The sequence below is a fragment of the Trichomonas vaginalis genome, chromosome VI (assembly GCF_026262505.1).
Source record: "Trichomonas vaginalis G3 chromosome VI, whole genome shotgun sequence".
NCBI classification, from domain to species: Eukaryota; Parabasalia; order Trichomonadida; family Trichomonadidae; genus Trichomonas; species Trichomonas vaginalis.
In genome coordinates, this window is record NC_067208.1 from 19,681,439 (window position 1) to 19,695,301 (window position 13,863).

Below are 13,863 nucleotides of genomic sequence, written 5' to 3' on the forward strand. Positions count from 1 at the left end.
TTTGTTAAACAAATTATTATTAATTTATATTTATTCATCGAAAAACTCTAATAAATAAAATGGGCAAATCAAATGGGCCTTAAAATCGGAATTGAATCAAATATATTTTGAAAGGAGGAGTTCAATCAGCGAATAAAACGTAATTGATTATTTTCCTATCATATGCATTACATTTCCATCCAATCTGTAATTTTAATATAAATATCTTCAGCTCGGAACGATAAAGGTGATACAATTTTATAATATTGAGAGTTTTATTGAAAAAAAATCATATAAAGAATACATAACAAAGATTACATATATCAGGTTTTTGGCGAATTTTTTTTCAATGGTTTGAATACTCATTTAAATTTGAAAGCATCAGAATTTTCTTTTTTCTGACAAAATCATTTTTAGAGATGTTTTCTACTTTCTTATCTCTAAGCATTGCTAAAAGTGGTATAGGGAAACCATCATCATTAAGCCGAACAAATTTTGTTCCGAAATCAAAAAGAGTTCAAGAAGTTGATTATTCAATTGGAGAAATTTCAATTGACAAAGAAACAGTTGCATATGAGTCTCAACATACATTAACTTTTCAAATCAATAATCCAAGTTCGATAACTTTATATATTCATTGTGAATATCTAAATAATCATAAAGTTTATTCAGACTCAATAGCTACTTCAGGTTCAATTACATGGCAATTTCCATTCCCAGATAGTACAAATCCAAACCAAATTACTTTTTCTTTTTATCTCACCGAAGATTCAGCAGCAGAACATACATATAGTGAAGTTTTTGATTCTGCTAGAAAAGAGAAACAGATTTCACTTAAATTAGCTCCAGAAGTGCTATCAATTTATTGGCCTACTCAAAAAAATTTTTCAAATTCTGAAACTCTAAGACCATCAATTAAAATAAGTGATTCATCAAGTGGTAAATGCTTTTACACATTGGATGGTACTTCATTAAGCTTTGATTATGCGGCAAATCAAGAAAATTCGCAGGAAATTACAAGCATCAGCATTGTTGATCTTCATTACAACAATGGCAATCTACACACTATTACAATAACAGGATGCAAAGATGAAAACGACATCGCGGCAACATCAATGCCAGGAAATACAAATTATCAATTCTATATTATAAACCTACCAAAAATATTAAATATAAGAGCACCACAAGGGGCAATAACGGATTATTCTGCTAAAGTTAAGGTTGAATTTTCTGATATTGACCAAGGCAAAAAATTACAATTTTATTATAAAATGGAAGGTGATATGTCACATCGAGATATGACACCAATTGAATCACCTTTTGAATCGCCAGGTACATCACCAATGGAATTCCAATTTTCTCGCGGTTCTACAAGGAGTGTTCGATATTATTATCGGATCTTTCTACAATATCTTGATCCAAACTCTGATATTACACACAAAATTTCCGACTCTTATGCCGTAGTGCTCTATTTTAACAGAAAACCATCACTTAATTTTCTAACTCAACCATCAAAATTTGTTTATCATACTGGTGAAGATATTTCGTTTTCAGTAGGTATCTTGGATGATTCCTCAGGAAATGTTCTGTTCATAATCGGAACCCAAACTCTGACACATTATTATCCATATTCATCCAGCAACCAAGAAGTTCCTGTAACTTTTAAACTCAATAATGTTGTTTACCAAAAGGAAGTATACACCTGCACAGTAAAAATTACAGATGACTATTTCGAATCTGATCAAACACAGACTATTAGTATTAAAATCAGAAATAAACCATCAATCTCAGGGCTAAAAATATCTCAGAATGTATATCAAATCGGATCAGAGGTTGTTACAGTTGATTTCATGCTTGTTGATAGTGACTATTCAAAGACTATTTATTTCTATCAACATATTGAAGGAATGAATGATCATCAAATCGGAAGCGTTTTAACACATGATCCATCAACTTCACAGCATGCTACACTCAATTTACAAGGTCTTTCAGCAAATGATTATAGAATTTATATCTATGCATCAGATAATGAGGGCACTGAATATTCCAAATCCGAAGAAGTTGAACCATTAAATCTTAGGATTACTGAGCAAATGGTTCTGACCTTATCAAATCTATATGAATATTATTCAAAGGATGATCATATCACACCAACTGTAACACTTGCAAATATTGCCGAAGAAGGCAATTTTGTAATTTCATTTATTAAAGGTGAAACGACAACACAGGTGCCAGCAGTCCAATATACTGTCAGTGGAAATCCTACTTTGGACATTTCAATACCAGAAACTTTAGAATACTCCATATATACACTGAAAATCCAGGCAATTGGCCAACATACTAATTCTAATGTATATACGAAAGAAATTAAAATTATTAGCTCAACATCTCTCGTATTAGACAACTCTGCACTTGAACAATATGATGAACAAGCAAGCAGTATTCACATTTCTGGTAAAGTCTCTGGAAGTGGAGACATTACCCCCACTATACAACTAAATGGTCAAGATCAAGCTGGTTACAGTAAAATTATTCCTCTCGGAGATGGAACAAATAATCAGGAATTCACTGATTTCAACTTTCAAATAACGAGCTCAATTATAAGAGGTCAGGCTAACACAATGAAAGTTATTGCCTCAAGTACTTATGGTACCGATTATAAAAATTTTCAATTTATTATTAAGCGAATTCCAATTCTCACAGAAGTGAAATTTGAACCATCTGTAATTTCTGTTGGAGGATCATCTACTTTGAAAGGAAAAGTTAAATATGAAGATAATTCGGCAGCGTCAGGTCTCCACATCCATTATAAGAAGAATGGAGATGAAGCATTTACAACATTTAATCTTGATGGAACTGCCGAAAGCGACGGCTCTGTCACATTCAGTATTCCTGATTTTACATTTAATGCAGCTAATGAAGGCATCCAATACACAATAATATGTACTGATGATTCAGATCCAAACTCAGACACCAAAGGCAAGTCTAGTGAAACAACATCAACTATCAAAGTTATCACGAAGCCAACAATCGAGTTAACATCGCCTGTTTCATTGCCTAATTACTTCCATAATGGAGAAACAACAGATTTAACTTTCACTGTCAATAGCAAATACTCAGGTACAATTTCTGTTACTGGCGAAAGTGACGAAACAAGTATTGGTAATAAGATTTACACGGTTGGCCAAGATGCCACATCTGCTTCATCAACTGTGACTATTTCAATTCCAGACACATTCTCAGGAGACAATATCAATGTCTATGCCACAGTCACTTCAAAAGTCAATGGTCCAGATGGCGCAGAAAACAATGTATTATCGGATAAGACTAGCATCGGCCATATCTCAATCAGGAATCCTTCGTCAATAGAATCTATTACGATCGATCCTGAATCAATAATCACAAAGAGCAGTACATTAACAATCACGTGCAAATTTACTGACAAAGACGCAAACAAACCTCTCAAGCTTTTTGTCAAAGTTGAAGACAAAGTCTACTCCGCTTCAAGCACCAAGAATTCACAAGGTGGAACTGATGAGCAAACATATCCAGACTTCATAATTGACCTGAGTGAAGCAAGCAACGGCCAACTTGCACCAGGAACACACACGATGTATGCATGGCTCGCATCAGATGGTGAAATCGATAAGATCGATTACACTGAAGGTGATAGCACTGTCAACAATCTTCACTCGACTAAAATGTCTAAAGACATCACAATCCTCGTCGCAACATCACTTAAATTAGAGAATGCTGCAAATGAACAGCATCTCAATACCGAAGAAAGCCTTGCTATCATAGGTAAAATTTCTGGCAGCGGAACAATTACATTCACGTTTTCACTTGATGGCACACCAGCCAATTCAAGTACAACTCAGACCATGGAAGCACAGATCGGCGGAAATGATTTAACTATCACAGGTATCAGCTTCCCACTAGTAGGCATCTCACCTGGCAGCCATACCCTCGCAGTTACTGCCACAGGTACTGATCACGTTTCTTCATCCAAAGATTTGACATTCATCATCAAACGTGTTCCAATTCTCACAGAAGTGAAATTTGAACCATCTGTAATTTCTGTTGGAGGATCATCTACTTTGAAAGGAAAAGTTAGCAATTTATATGATACTGATATTTCCAAATTCTTCATTCATTATCGAAAAGATGATGACCAACAATATACAAATTACCAACTTAGACCTACCACTCAAACTGATAATAATGATCAAATTGTTGAGTTTAGTATTCCAATCAGTTTTGATGTCAAAGGAGATTATTCGTACTCATTGATTTGCAGCGATAATTAAGATCCAGATACCACAACAAAAGCAATATCTTCGTCAGCCTCTACAACGATTAAAGTCGTCCATAAGCCAACAATTACTGGTTATTTCTCAGATTCTTTATATTATTCCAATGATAATAAACCTACCATTACATACACATCAAACAATGATGTTGGATATTCAATCATTATTGAAATCAATTCAGTTGTCGTCCGAAATATCGAGAACTTGAATGGAGAATCAACTGTTCAAAATGAAGAAATCCCTACAGAATCTATTGCATATGATTCTGGAAAAGAACAAAATATCAAAGTCTATGCAAAGAATGAATTCGGTTTTACATCAGAGAATGTTTTAACCAAAATAGTAAAAATCATGAATAAGCCAGATCTCTCTATTACAATTAGTAAAGAGAATGTACCTAGAAATAGTACTATTACAATCACTGGTGCTTTTACGGATCTAGATAATGGAAAATCACTTTATTTGCTGTATCAGTTAATCAAAGATACCACAGTAATAAAGCAAGCAACTCTGAAAACATATTCATCAAATGGCAATGAAAATCAAGCAATTTCCGAATCGATTTCAATTGATTCTGATGCTGAGTTAGGTGAATATTCACTCAGATTCATTATGTCATCGGTAGATAACTTCGATGGCGAATCAGGTAATAGTTTTTCCTTATCTGATCCAGTTACAAAGCAAATTGGAGTCATCTTAGTTCCAACAATATCTCTTACATCCACTACAGATGCATACTATCAAAAGGGATCAACATTACATTCTTCAGGAGCATTCACTTCAGAAACCGATGTAATGATTTCATATTTCTTTAATTCTGAAGCACCAAAGGACCTTGGTAGAGTTGAGAAGGCAAAAGAGAAATTCTCATTTGATATATCAATTCCAGATACACTTACGCATGGAAGTCATGTATTGAATATCGTTGCCTCTGATGATAATTTATATTCATCAGAACCAACTTCTCTTAATTTCAATATCTGGAACAAGCCACATTTATTGAAAGCTGAACTCAAAGAGGAGAAATATAAAGCTGGAGATTTGATAATTATCAGTGGAAAAGTTCAAGATATTGACAACCATGACAAACTACAATTCTTTGTTTCATTTAACGAAGGGGATGTAAAGAAGGAATATGAATACACTTCAAACGGTAAAGAAGAAGATTACAATTTCAATATAACAACTCCATCTGATCTCAAAGATGGTGATGTCAACATTACAGTATACATTTTAGACCAGGATAAGTTGCAATCAGAGAAATCCACAATGTCATTCAAGTTCTATACTGAAAAAACAAATTCAAATACAAATGATTCTAACAAAGATAAAAAGAAGAAGACAGTAATTGCAGTAGTTGTTGTTATAGTATGTATCATTTTAATTGCTATTATTGTCTTTATAGTTATAAAGAAACTTAAGAGTTCCAACGATGCAAGTAGTGACTCTCCTGATTCACAAAGAATGCCAGAGTACGAACTCAAGGATGAAGAAACGATCATTGGAGATGGAGAAAACCCACAGGCCAATACAACAATGGATAATCCAATGTACGTGTCATCAAACCCTCAAACTAATGATCCATTCGATGACATGGATGATTAGTTATATGGTTAAGCTTATTCTCATTACGTAATTCACGTACTCATCTAAATTTTTATTAAAAATTTCTGTAAATTTATTTTAATTGAGTTAATATTTATTTTGTTACTGCATCCAACCTCCTTCTGCCCTCACACAACTTTAATATCTTCCTTTTTGAGTTTCTGAATCTGTCATTTGACACGTTCATATTTTTCTCTATATAATGAGAAATTGAGTTTTATTCGTTTATACATGATAAAAGCATGTTTGTTTTAAATTCATGAAAACAATTTCAAACAATATTTAAAATGTAATAAGTGAAAACGTTTTTTAGATACATATTTCTATCTATAAATGTATATAGAAACATCTTTATATAATTTAATAAACAGAAAAAAAAATATTTTTAATCAATAACTCTAGGCTCTGATATAGTCCAAGCCCTTAAAACAGGTGAGTAACCTCCAGCCACAATAACCTGGTTAGATATTGCCAAGCTCAATATGCTGTGAGACTGATTCGAAGAAGTTGTGTGTCCCAAGACATCATTAATTTTCGAAGAAGTTGTGAAATTCAATCCATCAATCACATAAATTGTATTGTCAGATGATCCGGACAAAAGGAAACATCCGCTTTCATCAAATCTAATTGTTGTAACAGAATTACTATGTTCTGTCAGGGAAGAAACCAATTTGCACATTCTAACATCGAATATATTCACTGACCCGTTCTGGCAGCCAGTAGCGATGTAAGGTCCCCAAACAGAGCATGGAATTGTGAAACCATCCAAATCAGATGAAATTTCGCAAACAACATCTCCAACAATTGTGTCGACAATTCCAATTCCTTGGTTCCCGCAGATGACAAACTGTGTGTCGTTGTTCAGCCAATCGAGCGATTTGAAGTCTCTCGGCTTCAAAAGTGGCTGAAAAGCAGAAGTGAAGTCACTAATTACGACATTTCCATTTTCGCAATTACAAAGAATTTTGTCTCCACATCTGTTGAATCTGATTTGGTTGATTGAAGAATCAGAAATAGTCATGTAACTACGCGTTTTCTTCTGTCCAAAATCAGCACAATATAATTTGCCGTCAAAACCGCCAACGATATACGACGGTTTGGTCGGATGTGAAGAACAGCATAATGCTTTGATATCAGAGAGATTTGTCTCCTGGTTGTGCCAGTGCATGTTGAAATACCTTGTTGTTCTTCCAACTTTGTCAGGAGTAAAAGTGACATGTTCTAAAAGTGAAGTGAAATGGGAATCAAAGTTATCATCGTAGGAAGAAGTATTTTCAGTATTTTCCTGCTTAGTTTGGTCCTGCAGATCGACCACGAGCCAATCTTCCTCAGCTTTCATGACTGGTTTATTTCCATTCAGGGACATGTCCAAATCTTCCTGAGTAATCATCACTTCACAAACTGTCTTTGCGACCAAAACAACATTCTTGTTGTTGCATGGATTGATTACAATGTCCCTGACGTGGTGGTTGCCAACTCTCGAGTTTGTCAGAAATGATCTAGTGCACTCAAATTCGCCGTCAGAATAAAAAGGTGACATGAAATCATCAGAAATAGAAATTCTGTAGTTGTGGGCCATTTTTGTTGCGTTCATTGACTTGATGTGTTCCTCGGCTTTGTTGTCGATCGGATCCAATCCGACACAGAAATTAGGCCGAGACAAAGTGAAGTTCTTCACAAGACTGAAATACCTGCGGTACCTCGTGTGAATGAACGCAAAAAGTGGCTCCAGTGGCTTCTTCATGAATGGTTTGCATATATCCATAAGTCTGTTAATCGCTAAAAGTGAGATGACTCTTCTATCGTTGTGAGTCACTTCACTTTTGTCATTAGCCACGAAAGCAGTCAGTAGATCAGGGTAGATGAATGTCTGGTGGCTCTTCGACTGCATAAGGAAAATGTCAAATGTTTCCTGGTCGAACAAACCGTCGAAAAGTGGTCCGATCATGTTCGGAAGGTGCTTTGCCTCCATCAGAGCGAAGATTACAACGTAGGAAAGGTACTTTGTTGACTCGTTTTGGTACAGTTTCGTTGCAATTTCCTCCAAAAGAAGGGAAGTTGGCTCTGGCTGCCTGCCGCTGAACAATCTCGCAATGAGGCCGGCGATGTAGTGTTGGTTCGTGCCGAGAGGGACTCTCTGGGGTATGACATGGGGAGATCTTGTGAAAGTGTTGATTAATCTGGAGATTATGTCTAATTCGTCACGTTTGAAAACGTTTTTAGGAGGAACTTTGATGGCATTTGGTTCGTCTTCTTTGGTTTCGACTTCTTCGGAGTCTGAATATGAATATTCTTTATCAAAATCAGATTCGATGTAATTTCCACCTCCGAAATCGAAATTCATGTCATCATCTGTCTCTGTCTTCTCTTCTTCTTCTGTTTTAGTTGGTTTTGGCTCTTCAATTTGCTCTGTTTCTTTGTTTTCGATTTGATCTTGTAAATCTGAGGAAACTTGGGTTAATGCAACAGCTGCAAAGACTGCATATGGCTGTAGACTCAATATTAGCCTTCTCTCTTCGACTCCAAGTTCTAATAAAATCTGATATCTGTGAAATTCTGAAGAAACTACTTTTGCTGATGGCAAATCAAGCTCTTTGAGGACACAAATGGCACCTTCTCTATCATCATTCCACCATTTTGAGTAGAAGCCGCCATAAACATCGTCAAATTCTTTGATAATCAGTTCCTTCCAGTTGTAATCAAGTAATCTTGCTACGAGAAGCATTAAAAATGGCCTGTCTTTGAGACATCTGATTGCGGAAACTTTATCTCCTTTGAAAATGAAGAAAACTGAGCCTAAACTTGGTCTATGCTCTCTGAGAGCTCTGTAAGCTCCAGAATCAGCTGATTTAGATTTGAATCTATCTGTTATGTAGAGATCTATTGTATTTGCAAGCTTTTGTTGGTCATATAACAAACAAATCTTCTTAGAAAGGATATTCTTGCCAACACAAGTGCAAAGTAATATGAAATCATCAAATTCATTGTCTGATGGCTTCATTTGGGCTATGAAATTTGAGATAAACTGTTTTAATAATTCATTATCAATCAGCCAAATAGAAATCATCGAACTGAGGAGGTTTTCGATGCTTCTGAATGATATTAATTTAGTTAACAATGTCTGGTTCCTTGTTAATAGGCCCCAAATTCCGAATAATGGATAAGCTCCTTTTGCATCAGTTTCTTGGGCCAAAATATTGCCAATTAAGCAGTTCATGCCTCTTCTATCGAGGTTCTTCCAGTCTGGAGGCAATCTCTGGCAAACTCTGAAAAATTCTTTTGGAATTTCGTTTTCAAACTCTTCTTTTCTTAAATAAACATGATCTACAATCTCAGGATCGCCGCGATTGAGGAAGTCTGGGACGTCAGGAACTTCTCCGTTTGCTAATTTGTTCAATGCGTTGAAATAACACAAAGTAAAGCATGTTAAGAACACTTTTGAGCCTGTTTTGACCGGCTGAGGTATATTTGACTTGTGAATGTTGACTTTGAACAAAGCATTGTTTGTAGAAACGAAAACAGCGTCATTTGGCATCACAGACAGAGAAACAATTGGTGTTGTACGCAAAGGAGTCACGTGTTGGCCGATGTCGGCGGCTGATCTGATTGAATTTCGATTCACAACGAAAAAGTCAAGAATATCGTCATAATTAATGGCTAGAAGTATTAATGAATGTGGTAAAAAGAAGCAGCGTGGGTTTACGAAGTTTTTCTTTGCAATCATTTCGTATTTCTTATGCATATAAAAATAAATGTAGACAGCTGACTTTGTAGACGCTGCAAATAGGTCGCTTGAATGTACTGACACGTGGTCAATCTTTTCTTGTGGAGGATCTGCTGGAATTACGATGTTTTTGGAGCCAAATAAGCAACCACAAATATTTTTATCAGAAAAAGCAATGGCAATGGTCTGTTCATCATCGTGATATTTTACAAATGACGATGGAACGAAATCAAGCTGTAATTTTGTTGTATTTTTGTATATTACGGTATTATTTTGAATCTGGATTTCTTCCTGAGGTGGAGAGATCATTTTCTCTTCACTCCAGTCGAAGAATGTTCCGTTTGCGTATTCTGCGATGTAATGATCGTTTTGCAAAAATAATTTTTTGACTGGCGCGTGAATGAAATGTCTGATGAGTGGAATGGACCATAAAACTGTATTTTCGCCTAATTCTATATGCATAAATGTCAGATTTGTCTTCGAAAACTTTAATGCGTGAATTTGACGTTTAATTTGTCTTTCTGAGTAAATATATGACAAATCACCAACTGTAAGTACTGTATTATTATCTTGGTAAGGTATTGAACCGACTTTTCTCATGTAAGGACGAATTGTTTGTTCCAACAAAACAATTTCATCGGAAAGTGATGCCGAAATGAGCAAATTTGGCTGTAAAACGAGCGGAAATACCGATTTATTCTGTCTGGCAACGTATGGCCTTGGATTATGCCATCGATCGTGTGGTAACATCACAGCGATGGAATGGATTGGTACTTGGAAGGTGTAATACGCGATACATCTCATTTCGGTGGTATTCTTTGTCTCTGCCCAAATGCGGACTGCGTTGTTTGCGTCACAAGTAACAGCAGTTAAATATTGAGTGCAAGCCCACTGAAAGTCGATTACATTGACTTTGAGCGGTAGTGCTGACCTCATGCCCTTTTCATATGGAGCATACCAGAGAACTGGTGAAGGTCCATTTCGTGCATAAGCTGCCATTGCTCTGCCGCATGGAGAGACGGATACTTCGAGATGAGATTGAGTATTTGTAAGTAAAACGAGGTTTGATTTGTCGAAAGGTTTAGTTACAGATAAAATATAAATGCAAGAACCGGAAATAATAAAGAGATTTTGATTTGAAGCGGTCATTGATGATGGACAGCATTTTATATTCATTGTTTCTATTGGTCCATCCTTGTAATTCATGATAGAATAGTGAAATAAATCTCCTTTTGAGTTACAACAGTAAAGAGAATCACGACCAAAGAAGGTCAATGCAACAATAGGCGATGTTGGATCTGGAGTAAGAATAATTTTGTGATAATACATGATCCTGTCGTAAATGACAATTGCATGCTCTGCAGCATAAGCAAAAAGATTTGATTCATGCTGTGAAGCATGTGTTGTTGCAAAGGCTGTTAAACTGTTCGGTCGAAATCCAAGAACTTGACTACTAATCAAGTTCTCGGACATTATCTCTTAAAATTTTGACAATTACAAGATTTATTTTCAATTAAATGAAGTACCGTGTTGGTATGTTGAGGAATTAAAATGATTGCGAGAAATTAAGATCTTTCAAAAATTTATGATCGGATCCTTGAAAATTGAATCAATACCGATAACTTAAGGTTAATTTAAGATTTCTATTTCTTATTCAATTGATTCTTATTCCTCGGTTTAATGACCTCTTTATGAAATGATCCATAGATAACTGAAATCTTGTCTCAATCAATACTCTTTCTTTATGAAATGACTTCCATGAATTTAAAAATCAATATTAGAGATATAAGAATCAAATATATAACTTTTCACAAGTAATAGTTCTATTTTATGATATATTTGCTTTCAATTATCTTATATAATAAATTTTATTGATGAAAAATTCGAAGGCCAGACCATAGCATCAGATTGCGCTATTTGTTAATGCATGACATCATTATTTTTGATATTATTTCTTCAATGAGTAACGATGCAGACTTAGATTTCGATGCTGACCTAGATGCAATACTTGCAGAAGCAGCTAAAACGGATGAAAAAGATAAAGTTGAAGAAAATGAGAACAGTAAATCTACTACAAATGAACAAACAGAAGAACAAAATCAAAATGTAATCGAGAAGCCAAATACAGCAACCATTGATGAAGAAGAACAAGCTATAGAAGATCCGGATATTCCAAAAATTAATAGAAATGAAACTAAGCGCAAAGTGTTTGAGGATATAGATAAATATCTTGAACAAATTTCGAAAGAAAAGTCTAATAATAATGAAAATTCTAATCAAGAAAATGAAGATGATGATGACATTGATTTAGATGAACTGGATGTAACAGTTTCATCAAATCCTCATTAAATCTGGTCATTCTATCTATAAAATCAATTGCAAATATCAAGAAAAGATTTCACTAAAAAGATTAATGCATTTTTGTTTCAAGATGATAATATTAGATTCACTTTCTCATTTTCATTAGTTTGTTATATTAGAATCATTCATTATATTTTGTGTTCTTGCAAGCTATATCATATTTAAACTCATGTTTCGGATAAATTATTAGTTAAAAATTTATTTATTACAAACTCTTTTGGGTATACTGAATTCATCGCTAGATGATAGTCAACTTCCTATTTCTCTAAAACATCCGAAACAAATAAAGAATAATTAATTGAAAAGAAAGGATCATACGTTATTTACCTGAGAAATAAAGATATTCAAGATTCACACAAATGTTCTATTACAATCTTCCCATGATTGAATTCTTCTGCTGATTAAGAATTGAAATTGATGTAAGATAGAATTTGAGTGTTAAATAATGCCTGTTTCAGGAACTAAAGGAGAAGAAAAGCAAAGTAAAATCTTTCTAAAATTAATAAAGCAATTTGATAACCACATGATAAATATCATTTTAATTTGATTAGAATTATCGCTTCATTTTGTCATATTAGAAAGTGTATATCGGAAAAATCATTTTCCTACGATAGATCAATTATTAAATTGGATCAATATCTTTCCCGCATCAAAAAAAGTGACGATGTTGATATTTATTTTCTACTTCTAAGCTCTAGATACAGTACTTAGTAGCATTTAAGAATTTAAATAGCAATGTTCTAGGATGAATAGTTCAAGTGATTATTCATTATACCTTGCTTCTCCTTCCAGAGAGAAAAACAAAAATTCAACTTTCTTATTTCCGAGCACCGGGTCTGGATATTATAAAATTCATTTAGTCCCAGGAAATTATAAGTTTGAGCTTTGGGGAGCAAGTTCTGGAATGACCCATGCAGATTATTATCAGTATACATCTACGGGAAAAGGTGGATATACATCTGGTATATTAAAACTTGATAAGCCTATGAATTTTGGAATATTTGTGGTACACAAGGCGAAAATGCCACATCAAGAAATTATAAAGTAGGAAAAGGTGGCTATAACGGAGGTTGTGATGGTGGCAGTGATTTCACAGATTATAATGCTGCAACTGCAGGTTCTGGAGGAGCTACAGATGTCAGAATTATTAAAGACATCAAAATTGAGCCGAAAATAATCGACAGAATCATGGTTGCTGGTGCTGGGGGCAGTAATTGCCTATTTTGGGAAGATTGCTATGGAGGCAATGGAGGAGGTATATCAGGCACTCCTGGCATTGAATCAATCAGTACTGATCCCTCAAGGACTCGTAAAAGTGTGCCTGGTAATCAGACCTATGGATATCAAGTTTTCCAAGGAGGAAAAGGAGAAGACGGTAATGAGGCCGGAGGAAGTGGTGGAGGGGATATTTTGGTGGCTTTGGAGGCATCAACTGTAGGCGCTTCGGATGTGTATATGGATCTACAGGTGGTGCTGGAGGTAGCTCGTACATCAGCGGCCATCCTGACTGCATCGCAATGGACGAAAATTTTAAACCTCTTCCAACATCGATTCATATCTCCAACATATTTTTCCACGATCCAAAGACTATTACGGGAAACCAGACAATGCCTTCTCCAGAATCTGTTGATGAATATGAAGAATTTGGTCACTATGGTAATGGATTTGCTCGAATAACTATACTTCAAATACGAAATGAGATAACATGTGTATTTCTCGAATATAGGACCATGATCTATCTGAGAAATTCTATTTTCTTCATTCTTTTGGAATCATTTTCATGAATAAATATTTAATTTTGATGTTTTTAATCATTAAACTAAATTATAAATACAATTTTTGGTATTTTTACTAAATACAATAAGATAAGTCTTTTAAAAGAAT

At 34.7% G+C, this 13,863-nt stretch overlaps 5 protein-coding genes across 5 annotated transcripts; 3 read left to right on the forward strand and 2 right to left on the reverse strand.

Moving 5' to 3' along the window:
• Positions 1 to 398: 398 nt before the first annotated feature.
• TVAGG3_0894900 (uncharacterized protein) lies at positions 399 to 4,286 on the forward strand (the record flags this gene model as incomplete). Its single annotated transcript, XM_001318594.1, has 1 exon — positions 399 to 4,286. The coding sequence occupies one exon, from the start codon at positions 399 to 401 to the stop codon at positions 4,284 to 4,286; it is 3,888 nt and encodes a 1,295-aa protein (XP_001318629.1).
• A 354-nt stretch (positions 4,287 to 4,640) lies between these two features.
• Positions 4,641 to 5,894, forward strand: TVAGG3_0894910 (uncharacterized protein; the record flags this gene model as incomplete). Its single annotated transcript, XM_001318595.1, has 1 exon — positions 4,641 to 5,894. One exon carries the CDS (start codon positions 4,641 to 4,643, stop codon positions 5,892 to 5,894), a length of 1,254 nt encoding a protein of 417 aa, XP_001318630.1.
• Positions 5,895 to 5,999: 105 nt separating this feature from the next.
• TVAGG3_0894920 (U4/U6 small nuclear ribonucleoprotein PRP4 family) lies at positions 6,000 to 11,096 on the reverse strand (the record flags this gene model as incomplete). Its single annotated transcript, XM_001318596.2, has 1 exon — positions 6,280 to 11,091. The coding sequence occupies one exon, from the start codon at positions 11,089 to 11,091 to the stop codon at positions 6,280 to 6,282; it is 4,812 nt and encodes a 1,603-aa protein (XP_001318631.2).
• A 481-nt stretch (positions 11,097 to 11,577) lies between these two features.
• Positions 11,578 to 11,967, forward strand: TVAGG3_0894930 (uncharacterized protein; the record flags this gene model as incomplete). Its single annotated transcript, XM_001318597.1, has 1 exon — positions 11,578 to 11,967. The coding sequence occupies one exon, from the start codon at positions 11,578 to 11,580 to the stop codon at positions 11,965 to 11,967; it is 390 nt and encodes a 129-aa protein (XP_001318632.1).
• Positions 11,968 to 13,264: 1,297 nt separating this feature from the next.
• On the reverse strand, positions 13,265 to 13,492 carry TVAGG3_0894940 (uncharacterized protein; the record flags this gene model as incomplete). The annotated part of the gene is made up of 1 exon (XM_001318598.1): positions 13,265 to 13,492. One exon carries the CDS (start codon positions 13,490 to 13,492, stop codon positions 13,265 to 13,267), a length of 228 nt encoding a protein of 75 aa, XP_001318633.1.
• Positions 13,493 to 13,863: the final 371 nt, after the last annotated feature.